At 46.4% G+C, this 20,455-nt stretch overlaps 1 protein-coding gene across 3 annotated transcripts in view; it reads right to left on the bottom strand.

Annotated features, from left to right (window-relative positions):
* Nucleotides 1-319: 319 nt before the first annotated feature.
* Nucleotides 320-20,455, bottom strand: part of LOC129869604 (ephrin type-A receptor 5) — a 194,964-nt gene continuing 174,828 nt past the window's right edge. For 2 of the 3 annotated variants that reach the window (XM_055944164.1, XM_055944155.1), the window contains exon 15: nucleotides 13,755-14,075. In XM_055944164.1, the coding sequence (XP_055800139.1) occupies nucleotides 13,989-14,075 (87 nt within the window). In that variant the 3' untranslated portion in view covers nucleotides 13,755-13,988. The other variant, XM_055944183.1, reaches the window with a different exon arrangement.

Consider the following 20,455-nt stretch of genomic DNA (forward strand, 5'->3'; position numbering starts at 1 on the left):
GTCATTTGGGGATAGGTGACACTAGGGTCATTTGGGGATAGGGGACACTAGGGTCATTTGGGGATAGGGGACACTAGGGTCATTTGGGGATAGGGGACACTAGGGTCATTTGGGGATAGGTGACACTAGGGTCATTTGGGGATAGGGGACACTAGGGTCATTTGGGGATAGGGGACACTAGGGTCATTTGGGGATAGGTGACACTAGGGTCATTTGGGGATAGGGGACACTAGGGTCATTTGGGGATAGGTGACAATAGGGTCATTTGGGGTTAGGTGACACTAGGGTCATTTGGGGATAGGGGACACTAGGGTCATTTGGGGATAGGGGACACTAGGGTCATTTGGGGATAGGGGACACTAGGGTCATTTGGGGATAGGGGACACTAGGGTCATTTGGGGATAGGTGACACTAGGGTCATTTGGGGATAGGTGACACTAGGGTCATTTGGGGATAGGTGACACTGGGGTCATTTGGGGATAGGGGACACTGGGGTCATTTGGGGATAGGGGACACTAGGGTCATTTGGGGATAGGTGACACTAGGGTCATTTGGGGATAGGGGACACTAGGGTCATTTGGGGATAGGGGACACTAGTGTCATTTGGGGATAGGGGACACTAGTGTCATTTGGGGATAGGTGACACTAGGGTCATTTGGGGATAGGGGACACTAGGGTCATTTGGGGATAGGGGACACTAGGGTCATTTGGGGATAGGGGACACTAGGGTCATTTGGGGATAGGGGACACTAGGGTCATTTGGGGATAGGGGACTCTAGGGTCATTTGGGGATAGGGGACACTAGGGTCATTTGGGGATAGGGGACAGTAGGGTCATTTGGGGATAGGTGACACTAGGGTCATTTGGGGATAGGTGACACTAGGGTCATTTGGGGATAGGGGACACTAGGGTCATTTGGGGATAGGGGACACTAGGGTCATTTGGGGATAGGGGACACTAGGGTCATTTGGGGATAGGGGACACTAGGGTCATTTGGGGATAGGTGACACTAGGGTCATTTGGGGATAGGTGACACTAGGGTCATTTGGGGATAGGGGACACTAGGGTCATTTGGGGATAGGGGACACTAGGGTCATTTGGGGATAGGTGACACTAGGGTCATTTGGGGATAGGTGACAACAGGGTCATTTGGGGATAGGTGACACTAGGGTCATTTGGGGATAGGTGACACTGGGGTCATTTGGGGATAGGGGACACTGGGGTCATTTGGGGATAGGGGACACTAGGGTCATTTGGGGATAGGTGACACTGGGGTCATTTGGGGATAGGTGACAACAGGGTCATTTGGAAATAGGTGTCTTCTACTGAAAAGCCAATAATATACAGTGTGATGTTACCATCCTGGTCTCTTTCTAAAATATACTTCTGAAATAAGGACAAATATTCCACCAAGCAAGTTGTTATTCTGTTCTACTGACTGACTCGAATACTGTACATCCCTCTTTGTTCTCTGTCAGACAATACAGCAGTGTCTCTATCTTCTCTCTTCATACAATTACGACAGGTAGCCGGGGTCGACAGGTAGCCGGGGGCGACAGGTAGCCGGGGGCGACAGGTAGCCGGGGGCGACAGGTAGCCGGGGGCGACAGGTAGCCGGGGGCGACAGGTAGCCGGGGGCGACAGGTAGCCTAGTGGTTAGAGCGTTGGGCCAGTAACCGAAAGGTTGCAAGATCGAATCCCCGAGCTGACAAGGTAAAAATCTACCGTTCTGCCCCTGAACAAGGCAGTTAACCCACTAGGCCATCTGTCGTTCTGTCCCTGAACAAGGCAGTTAACCCACTAGGCCATCTGTCGTTCTGTCCCTGAACAAGGCAGTTAACCCACTAGGCCATCTGTCATTCTGCCCCTGAACAAGGCAGTTAACCCACTAGGCCATCTGTCGTTCTGCCCCTGAACAAGGCAGTTAACCCACTAGGCCATCTGTCGTTCTGCCCCTGAACAAGGCAGTTAACCCACTAGGCCATCTGTCGTTCTGCCCCTGAACAAGGCAGTTAACCCACTAGGCCATCTGTCGTTCTGCCCCTGAACAAGGCAGTTAACCCACTAGGCCATCTGTCGTTCTGCCCCTGAACAAGGCAGTTAACCCACTAGGCCATCTGTCGTTCTGCCCCTGAACAAGGCAGTTAACCCACTAGGCCATCTGTCGTTCTGCCCCTGAACAAGGCAGTTAACCCACTAGGCCATCTGTCGTTCTGCCCCTGAACAAGGCAGTTAACCCACTAGGCCATCTGTCGTTCTGCCCCTGAACAAGGCAGTTAACCCACTAGGCCGTCATTGTAAATAAGAATTTGTTGTTAACTGACTGTTAACTGAAATACATCCCACAATGAACGCAGATAGAGTAATCATTGATCATTCAGCAATTATCAGAGCAGAAGTTATGTGCACATGACTGTAAAATGCTCAAGTTCAACCAATAAAGCACTGCGAAGTTACGTAAAGCATGTATTAAATCCCACTCTACACTCTTAACAAAAGGTTCTATCTAGAACATAAAGCGGTTCTTCAGCTGTCCTGAAAACCCCTATTTGGTTCCAGGTAGAACCCTGTTGGTTCCAGGCAGAACCCTTTTGGTTCCAGGTAGAACCCTTTTGGTTCCAGGCAGAACCATGTTGGTTCCAGGCAGAACCATTTTGGTTCCAGGTAGAACCCTTTTGGTTCCAGGCAGAACCATGTTGGTTCCAGATAGAACCCTTTTGGTTCCAGGTAGAACCCTTTTGGTTCCAGGTAGAACCCTTTTGGTTCCAGGCAGAACCATGTTGGTTCCAGATAGAACCCTTTTGGTTCCAGGCAGAACCCTTTTTGGTTCCAGGCAGAACCCTTTACACAGAGGGTTCTACATGGAACTAAGAGTGTATATATTCTCTACATTAACCCGGTCCCAGTATGTCATGTTCTCCAGTATCCAGTATATACATGTTAAAGTCAAGTAATGGTCCACGGACTGATGGTTGTGGATTTGATTTTGACCGGAGACTTTATAATAATTAACCTCCTACGACATGTATAACAAGAAGAAGAAGAATTAGGTGGGCGCTTACATTTGTCCTATTTCACACATGTACCCGTGTGTATTATACACGTGTGAAGTGGAAATGTGTTTTTGCATATCCCACTCCCCCCTGAGACACCCTCGGCGAGTGAGGTCATGCCCAGGGTTGTGTAGTCATGAAGAAATACTACACACATACAAATGCTTTTACAGAATAAAAGTTACAAATAAATTACGAATACCAAGCTAAAAGTCTATATTGCTTCTTAATACTCAGGAGTTCCCCACCAAAATAATACATGTTTAGTATGAAACCAGTCTTACTGCATAAACACAGTCCAATCTCTGTAGGGTAGTGGATACTTGGAGGGGTGTGATGAAGCTTGATGTGCAGAGGAGAGTCTCATAGATAACCAACTAGCAAATCAATAGAATGTGCTGTTAGATGTTGTAGAATCTTCTGGATGGGTTCTATTGGTATGTTCTGTTGAATGACAGTTCTGGAGATTTGTGTGGATTGCTGAGAGTTCCATTGAAAGGTTCTGTTGGAAGTTCAGTTGGAAGTATGGATGTTCTGGTAGGTTCCTGGAGGTTCTGTCGGTTGTCTGAAGGTTCTGATAGACTGCAACGTGTTCTATTTCTCTTTCGGATGCATGTGGAGCTACGGAACACTGGATGTTCTGTACAATTCTGTAGGATTGACTGATTATGTTGAAACAGTAGTTTTTCTGTTGGAGTGTGGCACGTTCCGTAGTTTGTCTGAACGTTTTTAAGGATGTTTGTAGATACTGCAGGATGTCAGTAGGATATCTATGGGTTCTGTAGGACATCTGTGGGTTCTGTAGGACATCTGTGGGTTCTGTAGGACATCTGTGGGTTCTGTAGGACATCTGTGGGTTCTGTAGGATATCTGTGGGTTCTGTAGGATATCTATGGGTTCTGTAGGACATCTGCGGGTTCTGTAGGACATCTGTGGGTTCTGTAGGATATCTATGGGTTCTGTAGGACATCTGTGGGTTCTGTAGGATATCTATGGGTTCTGTAGGATATCTATGGGTTCTGTAGTACATCTAAGGGTTCTGTAGTACATCTGTGGGTTCTGTAGGATATCTGTGGGTTCTGTAGGACATCTAAGGGTTCTGTAGGACATCTGCGGGTTCTGTAGGACATCTGCGGGTTCTGTAGGACATCGGTGGGTTCTGTAGGACATCGGTGGGTTCTGTAGGACATCTGTGGGTTCTGTAGGACATCTGCGGGTTCTGTAGGACATCGGTGGGTTCTGTAGGACATCTGTGGGTTCTGTAGGACATCTGCGGGTTCTGTAGGACATCTGCGGGTTCTGTAGGACATCGGTGGGTTCTGTAGGACATCGGTGGGTTCTGTAGGACATCTGTGGGTTCTGTAGGATATCTGTGGGTTCTGTAGGACATATGTGGGTTCTGTAGGATATCTGCGGGTTCTGTAGGACATCTGTGGGTTCTGTAGGATATCAATGGGTTCTGTAGGACATCTGTGGGTTCTGCAGGATATCTATGGGTTCTGTAGGACATCTGTGGGTTCTGTAGGATATCTGCGGGTTCTGTAGGACATCTGTGGGTTCTGCAGGATATCTATGGGTTCTGTAGGACATCTGTGGGTTCTGTAGGATATCTGCGGGTTCTGTAGGACATCTGCAGGTTCTGTAGAACATCTGTGGGTTCTGTAGAACATCTGTGGGTTCTGTAGGATATCTATGGGTTCTGTAGGACATCTGTGGGTTCTGTAGGACATCTGTGGGTTCTGTAGGACATCTGTGGGTTCTGTAGGATATCGATGGGTTCTGTAGGACATCTGTGGGTTCTGTAGGACATCTGTGGGTTCTGTATGATATCTATGGGTTCTGTAGGACATCTGTGGGTTCTGTAGGACATCTGTGGGTTCTGTAGGATATCTATGGGTTCTGTAGGACATTTGTGGGTTCTGTAGGATATCAATGGGTTCTGTGGGACATCTGTGGGTTCTGTAGGATATCTATGGGTTCTGTAGGACATCTGTGGGATCTGTAGGATATCTATGGGTTCTGTAAGACATCTATGGGTTCTGTAGGACATCTGTGGGTTCTGTAGGACATCTATGAGTTCAGTAAAAGTGCTGAAAGTTATTCTCTGTATTACTGTTGATGATGTTGAAGTAATGTAGGTTGGCTGTCTAGAGGTAATAGACTGTGTGTGTAAGCTGCTGGAGTTTCTGAAGTGCCATACATTCAGCCAAGAGACTGACTCCCATGTCTGAGTCCCATCCAGGAAGAGTACCGAGCTAGTGCTCTTCAGACTGGACTAGGAGAACATGTGCCAAACACGATGGTCTTTTAAAACATTTCCTAGCACAGATTTCGGAACCGAATGTTACCCGGGCTTTGTATAATTCACTGTTTACTAGCCCGCCTCGGCCAGTGACTTCCATCCCTGAGAGTACTTAACTACACAGAGTCTGCTCCTCTCACTTCACCCAGTAGAGGTGTTCAGGTCACAAAGACACAACACTGTTCAACACCAAGTGCTCTTCGGTGTTCCTCAGTTCATCAAGTCATGTCCCGTTGTGTTTCAGTTTGTTGCAGTCAATAAATACATCATGTTCATATGTTCATAGAAAGTTCCAGGCCACTAGATCCACATGTCTATCTGTCTGCCTGTTGGGAGTAGGGTCCGATTGGTCCTGTAAAGTTCATACCTCTGGCCTTTATCAGTGGTCCGATTGGTACTGTAAAGTTCATCATGTCTGACCCTAGGTTCAAAGGTCAGATTGGTCCTGTAAAGTTCATCATGTCTGACCTTAGGTTCAAAGGTCAGATTGGTACTGTAAAGTTCATCATGTCTGACCCTAGGTTCAAAGGTCAGATTGGTCCATACTGTACATCTGGCTGTAGGGTAAGGGGTTAGAGGTCAGATGGGTATAGTATTATTCACCAGGCTGACTCTCATCTCCTGGATGCTGTTGATTATCTTCTTCTGATGTCCAGCCAGGTTTACTCCAACCCTCCTCAGATCACTGCAGGGGAAACATACATCATTCTGTTAGTGAGTATAGTTCCAGCCAGGTTCACTCCAACCCTCCTCAGATCACTGCAGGGGAAACATACATCATTCTGTTAGTGAGTATAGTTCCAGCCAGGTTCACTCCAACCCTCCTCAGATCACTGCAGGGGAAACATACATCATTCTGTTAGTGAGTATAGTTCCAGCCAGGTTCACTCCAACCCTCCTCAGATCACTGCAGGGGAAACATACATCATTCTGTTAGTGAGTATAGTTCCAGCCAGGTTCACTCCAACCCTCCTCAGATCACTGCAGGGGAAACATACATCATTCTGTTAGTGAGTATAGTTCCAGCCAGGTTCACTCCAACCCTCCTCAGATCACTGCAGGGGAAACATACATCATTCTGTTAGTGAGTATAGTTCCAGCCAGGTTCACTCCAACCCTCCTCAGATCACTGCAGGGGAAACATACATCATTCTGTTAGTGAGTATAGTTCCAGCCAGGTTCACTCCAACCCTCCTCAGATCACTGCAGGGGAAACATACATCATTCTGTTAGTGAGTATAGTTCCAGCCAGGTTTACTCCAACCCTCCTCAGATCACTGCAGGGGAAACATACATCATTCTGTTAGTGAGTATAGTTCCAGCCAGGTTCACTCCAACCCTCCTCGGGTCACTGCAGGAGAAACATAGTACTCAGTACCTTTGTCATTTAGGAAAACTGTTTTTAGCTGATACACCTAACATTTGCTGGCTTGAGCAAATCCACTCTATCAAGTGTTCTTGGCGTGAGCCACGAGTCACATTTTTTCAACCAGACAACAATGTAATTAATTTGACATTGAACAGAGCGAGCCTTTCGCGGAGCCGTGCTGCTAAAGTCCAGGTAATATTGAAATGAATGATAGCGTTCGGTAGAAGCTACCCGTCCAGGGTAACAGGCCTAGGGTTGCAAATACCGGTAACTTCCCCTAAATTCCCAGATTTTCCACAAATCCTGGTTAAAGGATTCCGGGTGTCTTTCTTATTCCCTCCCGTTTCCAGGAATATTCCAATTGGGATTTCTGGAAAACCTGGGAATTTGAGGAAAGTTAGCAGAACTTTGCAACCCTCAGTAGGCCTGTTAAAACGACTTCTTAATAGGGGGCGCTATTTTCACTTTGGTAAAAAATCGTGCCCAAATTAAACGGCCTCATACTCTGTTCTAGATCATACAAAATGTATATTATTATTACTATTGGATAGAAAACACTCTGAAGTTTCTAAAACTGTTTGAATTATATCTGTGAGTAAAACAGAACTCATTTGGCAGCAAACTTACAAACAGGAAGTGAAAATTCTGAAAATGGGGCTCTGTGTCAGCCAAAGTTGCTAATTCGACAGAAGAAATGGACATTCTAAAACAAAACAACGATTTATTCTGGAACTAGGACTCCTTGCACTACATTCTGATGGAAGATCATCAAAGGTAAGAGAATATTTATGATGTTATTTCGTATTTTTGTGGTTTATGTTGGCTCCAACAAGACGGAGAATTGCTGGGCGCTGTCTCACAATATTGCATGCTGTACTTTGTACTAAAGTCATTTTTTTAAATCTAACACAGCGGTTGCATTAAGAACCAGAGTATCTTTCATTTGCTGTATAACATGTATTTTTAGTAAAGTTTATGATGAGTTTTTTGGTGACTGTCCAAAATTTCTCCGGACAATTTGGTGCATTATGGCTACGTATTCACAATGTAAAACCACGATTTGTAGCTCTAAATATGCACATTTTCGAACAAAACATAAATGTATTGTATAACATGATGTTATAAGACTGTCATCTGATGAAGTTGTTCAAAGGTTAGTGATTAATTTTATCTCTATGTGTGGGTTTTGTGAAAGCTATGTTGGCGGTGAATAAATGGCGTTGTGTGTTTGGCTATTGTGGTGAGCTAATATAAATATATATTGTGTTTTCGCTGTAAAACGCTTAAAAAAATCGGAAATATTGGCTGGATTCCCAAGATGTTTATCTTTCATTTGCTGTACAACATGTATTTTTCATAAATGTTTTATGATGAGTATTTATGTATTTCACGTTGCTCTCTGTAATTATTCTGGCTGTTTTGGTGATATTTGTGACGGTGGCTGCAATGTAAAACTACGATTTATACCTATAAATATGCACATTTTCGAACAAAACATAAATGTATTGTATAACATGATGTTATAAGACTGTCATCTGATGAAGTTGTTCAAGGTTAGTGATTAATTTTATCTCTATTTGTGGGTTTTGTGAAAGCTACCTATGCGGTGGAAACATGGCGTTGTGTGTTTGGCTATTGTGGTGAGCTAATAGAAATACATATTGTGTTTTCGCTGTAAAACATTTTAAAAATCGGAAATGATGGCTGAATTCACAAGATGTTTATCTTTCATTTGCTGTATTGGACTTGTGATTTCATGAAATTATATTATATGATATCCCTGTGACGCTAGGCTAGGCTATGCTAGTCAGCTTTTTCGATGAGGAGGCTCCCGGATCCGGGAGGGTGAATGGGTAGAGGTTTTAACCGTGACCTCCTCCATTCTACCCCCTTTAGGGAACATCTCTCCTCCCTCAGCCTGTTAATGTGACCTCCTCCATTCTACCCCCTATAGGGAACATCTGTCCTCCCTCAGCCTGTTAATGTGACCTCCTCCATTCTACCCCCTATAGGGAACATCTGTCATCCCTCAGCCTGTTAATGTGACCTCCTCCATTCTACCACCTATAGGGAACATCTGTCCTCCCTCAGCCTGTTAATGTGACCTCCTCCATTCTACCCCCTATAGGGAACATCTGTCCTCCCTCAGCCTGTTAATGTGACCTCCTCCATTCTACCCCCTATAGGGAACATCTGTCCTCCCTCAGCAGGCCACGGTCTTCTGGCTGACTCAGCAGAATCTACACTACAGTGCTTCGCTCGGCAAACTCTGTCGCCGGCCGGCCATTACTTACCAAGACAGAAAAAAGCAATGTTTTCTCTAACCTTAGAAACTGTTGCTGAGTAGACATGGCATGATACACCATAGCACAGGAAGGAGACGGGGGTACGTCCCAAACGGCACCCTATTCCCTATTTAGTGCACTACTTTTGCCCAGAGCCCATTGGATATATGATGTAATTTGGGATACACTCCTCAACCTCATCAGAGGTTAAACAGGAGGAAGGATATGAGCTAGTGTTCCCGGGAGACTTACTCCAGGGTCATGTGGGAGGCCACTTCCACTGAGGTGTATCCACTGTCCATGAAAAGCTCCACGTAGCGACCCATCTTAATCCCATTCAGCCACTCCTCTATAGACTGGTACCCACTGGCCTCCCTCAGGCCTCCAGGCTGGTACCCAGCGGTCTCCCTCAGGCCTCCAGGCTGGTACCCAGCGGCCTCCCTCAGGGCTACTGACGCAGAAACGCTGGCCTCCGAGTCCACACTGCCGGGCTCCACTAGATTAGACACCCTGAGAGAGGGGAGAGAAGCACATATCATGTCTGACATGTGTAGTCTGAAATGTGCAGTGTGGAATGTGCAGTCTGTAATGTGCAGTCTGTAATGTGCAGTCTGTAATGTGCAGTCTGTAATGTGCAGTCTGTAATGTGCAGTCTGTAATGTGCAGTGTGAAATGTGCAGTCTGTAATGTGCAGTCTGATATGTGCAGTCTGTAATGTGCAGTCTGTAATGTGCAGTCTGAAATGTGCAGTCTGAAATGTGCAGTCTGTAATGTGCAGTCTGAAATGTGCAGCCTGAAATGTGCAGTCTGTAATGTGCAGTCTGAAATGTGCAGTCTGAAATGTGCAGTCTGAATTATTTTGTGAAAAGTGCAGTCTGAAATGTGCAGTCTGAAATGTGCAGTCTGTAATGTGCAGTCTGTAATGTGCAGTCTGAAATGTGCAGCCTGAAATGTGCAGTCTGTAATGTGCAGTCTGTAATGTGCAGTCTGATATGTGCAGTCTGTAATGTGCAGTCTGAAATGTGCAGTCTGAAATGTGCAGTCTGTAATGTGCAGTCTGAAATGTGCAGTCTGAAATGTGCAGTCTGAAATGTGCAGTCTGAAATGTGCAGTCTGAAATGTGCAGTCTGTAATGTGCAGTCTGTAATGTGCAGTCTGTAATGTGCAGTCTGTAATGTGCAGTCTGAAATGTGGAGTCTGAAATGTGCAGTCTGTAATGTGCAGTCTGTAATGTGCAGTCTGAAATGTGCAGTCCGATATGTGCAGTCTAATGTGCAGTCTGTAATGTGCAGTCTGTAATGTGCAGTCTGTAATGTGCAGTCTGTAATGTGCAGTCTGTAATGTGCAGTCTGAAATGTGCAGTCTGAATTATTTTGTGAAACGTGCAGTCTGAAATGTGCAGTCTGGAATGTGCAGTCTGGAATGTGTAGTCTGTAATGTGCAGTCTGAAATGTGTAGTCTGAAATGTGCAGTCTGAAATGTGCAGTCTGAAATGTGCAGTCTGTAATGTGCAGTCTGTAATGTGCAGTCTGTAATGTGCAGTCTGTAATGTGCAGTCTGTAATGTGCAGTCTGTAATGTGCAGTCTGAATTATTTTGTGAAACGTGCAGTCTGAAATGTGCAGTCTGAAATGTGCAGTGTGAAATGTGCAGTCTGAAATGTGCAGTCTGAAATGTGCAGTCTGAAATGTGCAGTGTGAAATGTGCAGTGTGAAACGTGCAGTCTGAAACGTGCAGTCTGAAATGTGCAGTGTGGAATGTGCAGTCTGTAATGTGCAGTCTGTAATGTGCAGTCTGAAATGTGCAGTCTGGAATGTGCAGTCTGGAATGTGCAGTCTGGAATGGATGAATATGTATGAACTTTCCAAATTTGTAAGTCGCTCTGGATAAGAGCGTCTGCTAAATGACTTAAATGTTAAATGTAAATGTAAATGTGCAGTCTGAAATGTGCAGTCTGGAATGTGCAGTCTGAAATGTGCAGTCTGATATGTGCAGTCTGTAATGTGCAGTCTGAAATGTGCAGTCTGATATGTGCAGTCTGGAATGTGCAGTCTGAAATGTGCAGTCTGTAATGTGCAGTCTGATATGTGCAGTCTGGAATGTGCAGTCTGAAATGTGCAGTCTGATATGTGCAGTCTGGAATGTGCAGTCTGAAATGTGCAGTCTGATATGTGCAGTCTGGAATGTGCAGTCTGTAATGTGCAGTCTGAAATGTGCAGTCTGATATGTGCAGTCTGGAATGTGCAGTCTGAAATGTGCAGTCTGTAATGTGCAGTCTGGAATGTGCAGTCTGAAATGTGCAGTCTGATATGTGCAGTCTGGAATGTGCAGTCTGTAATGTGCAGTCTGAAATGTGCAGTCTGATATGTGCAGTCTGGAATGTGCAGTCTGAAATGTGCAGTCTGTAATGTGCAGTCTGATATGTGCAGTCTGAAATGTGCAGTCTGAAATGTGCAGTCTGTAATGTGCAGTCTGAAATGTGCAGTCTGGAATGTGCAGTCTGAAATGTGCAGTCTGTAATGTGCAGTCTGATATGTGCAGTCTGAAATGTGCAGTCTGGAATGTGCAGTCTGGAATGTACAGTCTGAAATGTGCAGTCTGAAATGTGTCTGTAATGTGCTGTTTGAAATGTGCAGTCTAAATTATTTTGTGAAAAGTGCAGTCTGAAATGTGCAGTCTGAAATGTGCAGTTTGATATGTGCAGTTTGAAATATGCTGTCTGAAATGTGCAGTTTGAAATATGCAGTTTGATATGTGCAGTCTGAAATGTGCAGTCTGAAATGTGCAGTTTGATATGTGCAGTCTAAACTGTGCAGTCTAAAATGTGCAGTCTGAAATGTGCAGTCTGAAATGTGCAGTCTGAAATGTGCAGTCTAAAATGTGCAGTCTAATGTGCAGTCTGTAATGTGCAGTCTGAAATGTGTAGTCTGAAATGTGCAGTCTAAAATGTGCAGTCTAATTTGCAGTCTGTAATGTGCAGTCTGAAATGTGTAGTCTGAAATGTGCAGTCTAAAATGTGCAGTCTGAAATGTGCTGTTTGATATGTGTCTGAAATGTGAGGTGTGAAGTGTGTCATCTGCTGTTGGATCAAACCGCATATTCAATTATGAGGCCTCTAATTGTTAGCCACAATTACAGCTGCTGCTAAAATGGAATTACACTGTTCTATTTAAATAGCGATATAACATTATTCCCAAGCAGAAAAATCTATAGTGCTAATGATTCCCAGGCTAGGAAGCAACGGAATGTAACCACAGAGCAGAACATATTACCACTGAGCCAAGCTCCAACCAACCAATTTCTTATTTAACAGCACTTGCAATTATGTAAAGCAGTTCCTAAGATGCAGCATGATTCTTCCATGTAGAATACATTAGTCCCAGTGATAGAATGAAGAACCACAGGGTAAATATTGACGAGGAGCTCTGTCCTGAAATCCATGATAGTGTGGAGAACATCCACTCTCTGCGTGCTATTCCTAGAATTGGGATTCATTTGTCCGATGCCACTTCTGCTCAGCTCAAATTCTAACCAAGGGACAAGATGTGGTGTGTGTGTGTGTGTGTGTGTGTGTGTGTGTGTGTGTGTGTGTGTGTGTGTGTGTGTGTGTGTGTGTGTGTGTGTGTGTGACAAGATATAGTGTGTGTGTGTGTGTGTGTGTGTGTGTGTGTGTGTGTGTGTGTGTGTGTGTGTGTGTGTGTGTGTGTGTGTGTGTGTGTGTGTGTGTGGCAGGAGATAGTTATTTGTTACAACTGTCAACACGTTCTGATTTCCTGTGACGACCTTTTAGCCATTTAGCCATTTAGCCATTTAGCCATTTAGCCATTTAGCCATTTAGCCATTTAGCCATTTAGCCATTTAGCCATTTAGCCATTTAGCCATTTAGCCATTTAGCCATTGGGCCATTGGGCCATTGGGCCATTTAGCCCGTCAAAGCTTTCCATTTTTTACATTTTACATTTTAGTCATTTAGCAGACGCTCTTATCCAGAGCGACTTACATTTTTTTTTTTTTTTTTTTTTTTTTTACACACAAGGATATCCCTACCGGCCAAACCCTCCCTAACCCGGACGACGCTATGCCAATTGTGCGTCGCCCCACGGACCTCCCGGTTGCGGCCGGCTGCGACAGAGCCTGGGCGCGAACCCAGCCCAGCCTGGGCGCGAACCCAGAGACTCTGGTGGCGCAGCTAGCAATGCGATGCAGTGCCCTAGACCACTGCGCCACCCGGGAGGACGGTGGCATAACTGGCTCAGGCATTGTCAACAGGGAGGTCACGTGTGTTTGAGAGACAGAGGACCCGAGATCAGGGCGGTCACGTGTGTTTGAGAGACAGAGGACTCGAGATCATTGCCAGTTAAGTAGTGATGTCAGTCACACTGACCTCAGTAAAAGTAACAAATCCATCCGTAAATCTTCCTGACCTGTGTGATGTTGACCATAAACTGGGCTCTTCCTGACCTGTGTGATGTTGACCATAAACTGGGCTCTTCCTGACCTGTGTGATGAGTTGACCATAAACTGGGATTGTTCCTGACCTGTGTGATGAGTTGACCAGGGCTTTGAGACTGCTGGGGTTGCGTATCAGTTTGTCTAGCAGACAGACGATCTCCTCAAACTTGGGTCTGCTGTTCCTGTCCTTCTGCCAGCAGGCCATCATCAGGTGGTACAGAACGACAGGACAGTCCATAGGGCCAGGGAGACGGTAGCTCTCCTCAACTGCCTTAATAACCTGGAGGGAAAGGTTAGGTGTCAGAGGTCAGGGGTCAGATGTTAGGTGGTACAGAACGACAGGACAGTCCATAGGGCCAGGGAGACGGTAGCTCTCCTCAACTGCCTTAATAACCTGGAGGGAAAGGTCAGAGGTCAGGAGTCAGAGGTCAGGTGGTACAGAACTACAGGACAGTCCATAGGGCCAGGGAGACGGTAGATCTCCTCAACTGCCTTAATAACCTGGAGGGAAAGGTTAGGTGTCAGAGGTCAGGGGTCAGAGGTCAGGTGGTACAGAACTACAGGACAGTCCATAGGGCCAGGGAGACGGTAGCTCTCCTCAACTGCCTTAATAACCTGGAGGGAAAGGTTAGGTGTCAGAGGTCAGGGGTCAGAGGTCAGGTGGTACAGAACTACAGAGCTACGAGAGAGAGGGAGAGAGAGACTAGCTGAGAGGGAGAAGGTGTCTAACTAAAAGAGAGAGGGAGATAGAGAGGGGTTGACTGCGACTAGCAAAAAGAGAGAGAGAGGGTGGAGTCTAGCTAAAATAGAGAGGGAGATAGAGAGCGGGAGAGAGAGAGAGGGAGGAGTCTAGCTAAAAGAGAGAGAGAGGGAGGAGTCTAGCTAAAATAGAGAGGGAGAGAGAGAGCGGGAGAGAGGGAGAGGGAGGAGTCTAGCTAAAATAGAGAGGGAGATAGAGAGCGGGAGAGAGGGAGAGAGGGAGGAGTCTAGCTAAAATAGAGAGGGAGAGAGAGAGCGGGAGAGAGGGAGAGAGAGAGGGAGGAGTCTAGCTAAAATAGAGAGGGAGATAGAGAGTGGGAGAGAGAGAGAGGGAGGAGTCTAGCTAAAATAGAGAGGGAGATAGAGAGCGGGAGAGAGAGAGAGGGAGGAGTCTAGCTAAAAGAGAGAGAGAGAGGGAGGAGTCTAGCAAAAAGAGAGAGAGAGGGAGGAGTCTAGCTAAATTAGAGAGGGAGAGAGAGAGCGGGAGAGAGGGAGAGAGAGAGAGAGGGAGGAGTCTAGCTAAAATAGAGAGGGAGAGAGAGAGCGGGAGAGAGAGAGAGGGAGGAGTCTAGCTAAAAGAGAGAGAGAGAGGGAGGAGTCTAGCTAAAATAGAGAGGGAGAGAGAGAGCGGGAGAGAGAGAGAGGGAGGAGTCTAGCTAAAATAGAGAGGGAGAGAGAGAGCGGGAGAGAGAGAGAGGGAGGAGTCTAGCTAAAAGAGAGAGAGAGAGGGAGGAGTCTAGCAAAAAGAGAGAGAGAGGGAGGAGTCTAGCTAAAATAGAGAGGGAGATAGAGAGCGGGAGAGAGAGAGAGGGAGGAGTCTAGCTAAAAGAGAGAGAGAGAGGGAGGAGTCTAGCAAAAAGAGAGAGAGAGGGAGGAGTCTAGCTAAATTAGAGAGGGAGAGAGAGAGCGGGAGAGAGAGAGAGGGAGGAGTCTAGCTAAAAGAGAGAGAGAGAGGGAGGAGTCTAGCTAAAATAGAGAGGGAGAGAGAGAGCGGGAGAGAGGGAGAGAGAGAGGGAGGAGTCTAGCTAAAATAGAGAGGGAGAGAGAGAGCGGGAGAGAGAGAGAGGGAGGAGTCTAGCTAAAAGAGAGAGAGAGAGGGAGGAGTCTAGCAAAAAGAGAGAGAGAGGGAGGAGTCTAGCTAAAATAGAGAGGGAGATAGAGAGCGGGAGAGAGAGAGAGGGAGGAGTCTAGCTAAAAGAGAGAGAGAGAGGGAGGAGTCTAGCAAAAAGAGAGAGAGAGGGAGGAGTCTAGCTAAATTAGAGAGGGAGAGAGAGAGCGGGAGAGAGAGAGAGGGAGGAGTCTAGCTAAAAGAGAGAGAGAGGGAGGAGTCTAGCTAAAATAGAGAGGGAGAGAGAGAGCGGGAGAGAGGGAGAGGGAGAGAGAGAGGGAGGAGTCTAGCTAAAATAGAGAGGGAGAGAGAGAGCGGGAGAGAGGGAGAGAGAGAGGGAGGAGTCTAGCTAAAATAGAGAGGGAGAGAGAGAGCGGGAGAGAGAGAGAGGGAGGAGTCTAGCTAAAAGAGAGAGAGAGAGGGAGGAGTCTAGCAAAAAGAGAGAGAGAGGGAGGAGTCTAGCTAAAATAGAGAGGGAGATAGAGAGCGGGAGAGAGAGAGAGGGAGGAGTCTAGCTAAAAGAGAGAGAGAGAGGGAGGAGTCTAGCAAAAAGAGAGAGAGAGGGAGGAGTCTAGCTAAAAGAGAGAGAGAGAGGGAGGAGTCTAGCTAAAATAGAGAGGGAGAGAGAGAGCGGGAGAGAGGGAGAGGGAGGAGTCTAGCTAAAAGAGAGAGAGAGAGGGAGGAGTCTAGCTCAAATAGAGAGGGAGAGAGAGAGCGGGAGAGAGGGAGAGGGAGGAGTCTAGCTAAAATAGAGAGGGAGAGAGAGAGAGAGGGAGGAGTCTAGCTAAAAGAGAGAGGGAGAGAGAGAGCGGGAGAGAGGGAGAGGGAGGAGTCTAGCTAAAATAGAGAGGGAGAGAGAGAGCGGGAGAGAGGGAGAGGGAGGAGTCTAGCTAAAATAGAGAGGGAGAGAGAGAGAGGGAGAGAGGGAGAGGGAGGAGTCTAGCTAAAATAGAGAGGGAGAGAGAGAGCGGGAGAGAGAGAGAGGGAGGAGTCTAGCTAAAAGAGAGAGAGAGAGGGAGGAGTCTAGCAAAAAGAGAGAGAGAGGGAGGAGTCTAGCTAAAATAGAGAGGGAGATAGAGAGCGGGAGAGAGAGAGAGGGAGGAGTCTAGCTAAAAGAGAGAGAGAGAGGGAGGAGTCTAGCAAAAAGAGAGAGAGAGGGAGGAGTCTAGCTAAAAGAGAGAGAGAGAGGGAGGAGTCTAGCTAAAATAGAGAGGGAGAGAGAGAGCGGGAGAGAGGGAGAGGGAGGAGTCTAGCTAAAAGAGAGAGAGAGAGGGAGGAGTCTAGCTAAAATAGAGAGGGAGAGAGAGAGCGGGAGAGAGGGAGAGGGAGGAGTCTAGCTAAAATAGAGAGGGAGAGAGAGAGAGAGGGAGGAGTCTAGCTAAAAGAGAGAGGGAGAGAGAGAGCGGGAGAGAGGGAGAGGGAGGAGTCTAGCTAAAAGAGAGAGGGAGAGAGAGAGCGGGAGAGAGGGAGAGGGAGGAGTCTAGCTAAAAGAGAGAGGGAGAGAGAGAGCGGGAGAGAGGGAGAGGGAGGAGTCTAGCTAAAATAGAGAGGGAGAGAGAGAGCGGGAGAGAGGGAGAGGGAGGAGTCTAGCTAAAATAGAGAGGGAGAGAGAGAGAGGGAGAGAGGGAGAGAGGGAGGAGTCTAGCTAAAATAGAGAGGGAGAGAGAGAGCGGGAGAGAGGGAGAGAGGGAGAGAGAGAGAGGGAGAGAGGGAGGAGTCTAGCTAAAATAGAGAGGGAGAGAGAGAGCGGGAGAGAGGGAGAGGGAGAGAGAGAGGGAGGAGTCTAGCTAAAATAGAGAGGGAGAGAGAGAGAGAGAGAGAGAGAGAGAGGGAGGAGTCTAGCTAAAAGAGAGAGAGAGGGAGGAGTCTAGCTAAAATAGAGAGGGAGAGAGAGAGCGGGAGAGAGAGAGAGGGAGGAGTCTAGCTAAAAGAGAGAGAGAGGGAGGAGTCTAGCTAAAATAGAGAGGGAGAGAGAGAGCGGGAGAGAGAGAGAGGGAGGAGTCTAGCTAAAAGAGAGAGAGAGAGGGAGGAGTCTAGCTAAAATAGAGAGGGAGAGAGAGAGCGGGAGAGAGGGAGAGGGAGAGAGAGAGGGAGGAGTCTAGCTAAAATAGAGAGGGAGAGAGAGAGCGGGAGAGAGAGAGAGGGAGGAGTCTAGCTAAAAGAGAGAGAGAGAAAACATAAAACTGAAGAAAATGAACAACAATGACAAATGGTTTGATGAAGAATGCAAAAACTTAAGAAAGAAATTGAGAAACATATCCAACCAAAAACATAGAGACCCAGAAAACCTGAGTCTACGCCTTCACTATGGTGAATCACTAAAACAATACAGAAAACCTGAGTCTACGCCTTCACTATGGTGAATCACTAAAACAATACAGAAAACCTGAGTCTACTCCTTCACTATGGTGAATCACTAAAACAATACAGAAAACCTGAGTCTACACCTTCACTCTGGTGAATCACTGAAACAATACAGAAAACCTGAGTCTACGCCTTCACTATGGTGAATCACTAAAACAATACAGATAACCTGAGTCTACGCCTTCACTATGGTGAATCACTAAAACAATACAGAAAACCTGAGTCTACACCTTCACTATGGTGAATCACTAAAACAATACAGAAAACCTGAGTCTACGCCTTCACTATGGTGAATCACTAAAACAATACAGAAATACACTACGGAACAAGAAGGAGCCCACATCAGAAATCAGCTCAATGTACAGTAATCCCTCGTTTATCGCGGGGGTTACGTTCCGAAAATGACCCGCGATAAGTGAAATCCGCGAAATAGAAAACTTTTTTTTTTTTTTTACAATTAGCAACTATTACAAATACAGTGACTCACGTGTAGGCCGTTTCACTGCTCTTCAGACTGGGCCGCTGCATCCTGACTGCGCTCTGCAGTGTTCTCTTCTTCTGAAGCCCGCGGTGCAGGTGTGTTTGTTCGGGAGAAGAACATAGTGATAGGCAGCTGTTGTCGCTCTTTTTTCTTCTTTGCAAAAAGATCCTTGTACACCGACATGCCACCATCGATTACGTTGGAGAACTGTAATGAACGGCTCATCAAAGGGTCCCATTCCTCAGCTACTCGCTTAAGTTCAGTGGCCATTCGCACCATGGTTGCTAAGCGACCAAGCGTTAGTCCTTCCTCCTCATCTCTCGTGTCCAATTCGTAGCATGTTTTGATACAAGAAGCGGGAGTGAGTTTTTAGCGAATCAGAATGCAGAGCACAATGCACCAAAAAAAATAAAAAATGCATTATGAAAATCCGCGAAATAGCGAATCCGCGATAAGTGAACCGCGAAGTGGCGAGGGATCACTGTAATTGAAGAATCTATAGACTCTAATCACCTCTGGGTTAATTGGAAAACACTAAACAAACAACAACACGAAGAATTATCTATCCAAAATGGAGATGTGTGGATAAACCACTTCTCCAATCTTTTTGGCTCTATGACAAAGAACAAACAGCAAAAACATATACATGATCAAATATAAATCTTAGAATCAACTATTAAAGACGACCAGAACCCACTGGATTCTCCAATTACATTGAAAATACAAACCCTCTAACCCAAAAAGGCTTGTGGTGTAGATGGCATTCTCAATGAAATGATAAAATATACAGACTACAAATTCAAATTGGCTATACTTAAACTCTTAAGCCACTCCACTCTCTTCAACAAATATATCAACGAATTAGCCAGGGCACTAGAACAGTCTGCAGCACCTGGCATCACCTTACTAGAATCTGAAGTCAAATGTCTACTGTTTGCTGATGATCTGGTGCTTCTGTCACCAACCAAGGAGGGCCTACAGCAGCACCTAGATCTTCTGCACAGATTCTGTCAGACCTGGGCCCTGACAGTAAATCTCAGTAAGACAAAAATAATGGTGTTCCAAAAAAGGTCAGTTGCCAGGACCACAAATATAAATTCCATCTAGACACCGATGGCCTAGAGCACACAAACAATACATACCTTGGCCTAAACATCAGAGCCACGGGTAACTTCCACAAAGCTGTGAACGAGCTAAGAGACAAGGCAAGAAGGGCATTCTATGCCATCAAAAGGAACATAAAAATCAACATACCAATTAGGATCTGGCAACAACAAAACAATTTACCCGTTATAGAATCCATTGCCCTTTATGGTTGAGAGGTCTGGGGTCCGCTCAGCAACCAAGAATTCACTAAATGGGACAAACACCAAATTTTATTCTGCAAAAATATCCTCCGTGTACAACGTAAAACACCAAATAATGCATGCAGAACAGAATTAGATCGATACCCGCTATTTATCAATATAAGGAAAAGCACCGTTATAATCTACAACAAAGCCATCACCTACAGAGAGATGAACCTGGAGAAGAGTCCCCTAAGCAAGCTGGTCCTGGGGCTCTGTTCACAAACAGACCCCACAGAGCCATCACCTACAGAGAGATGAACCTGGAGAAGAGTCCCCTAAGCAAGCTGGTCCTGGGGCTCTGTTCACAAACAGACCCCACAGAGCCATCACCTACAGAGAGATGAACCTGGAGAAGAGTCCCCTAAGCAAGCTGGTCCTGGGGCTCTGTTCACAAACAGACCCCACAGAGCCATCACCTACAGAGAGATGAACCTGGAGAAGAGTCCCCTAAGCAAGCTGGTCCTGGGGCTCTGTTCACAAACACACCCCACAGAGCCATCACCTACAGAGAGATGAACCTGGAGAAGAGTCCCCTAAGCAAGCTGGTCCTGGGGCTCTGTTCACAAACAGACCCCACAGAGCCATCACCTACAGAGAGATGAACCTGGAGAAGAGTCCCCTAAGCAAGCTGGTCCTGGGGCTCTGTTCACAAACAGACCCCACAGAGCCATCACCTACAGAGAGATGAACCTGGAGAAGAGTTCCCTAAGCAAGCTGGTCCTGGGGCTCTGTTCACAAACAGACCCCACAGAGACATCACCTACAGAGAGATGAACCTGGAGAAGAGTTCCCTAAGCAAGCTGGTCCTGGGGCTCTGTTCACAAACAGACCCCACAGAGACATCACCTACAGAGAGATGAACCTGGAGAAGAGTTCCCTAAGCAAGCTGGTCCTGGGGCTCTGTTCACAAACACAAGCAGACCCCACAGAGCCA

Source organism: Salvelinus fontinalis, chromosome 2 (genome assembly GCF_029448725.1).
Source record: "Salvelinus fontinalis isolate EN_2023a chromosome 2, ASM2944872v1, whole genome shotgun sequence".
NCBI lineage: Eukaryota > Metazoa > Chordata > Actinopteri > Salmoniformes > Salmonidae > Salvelinus > Salvelinus fontinalis.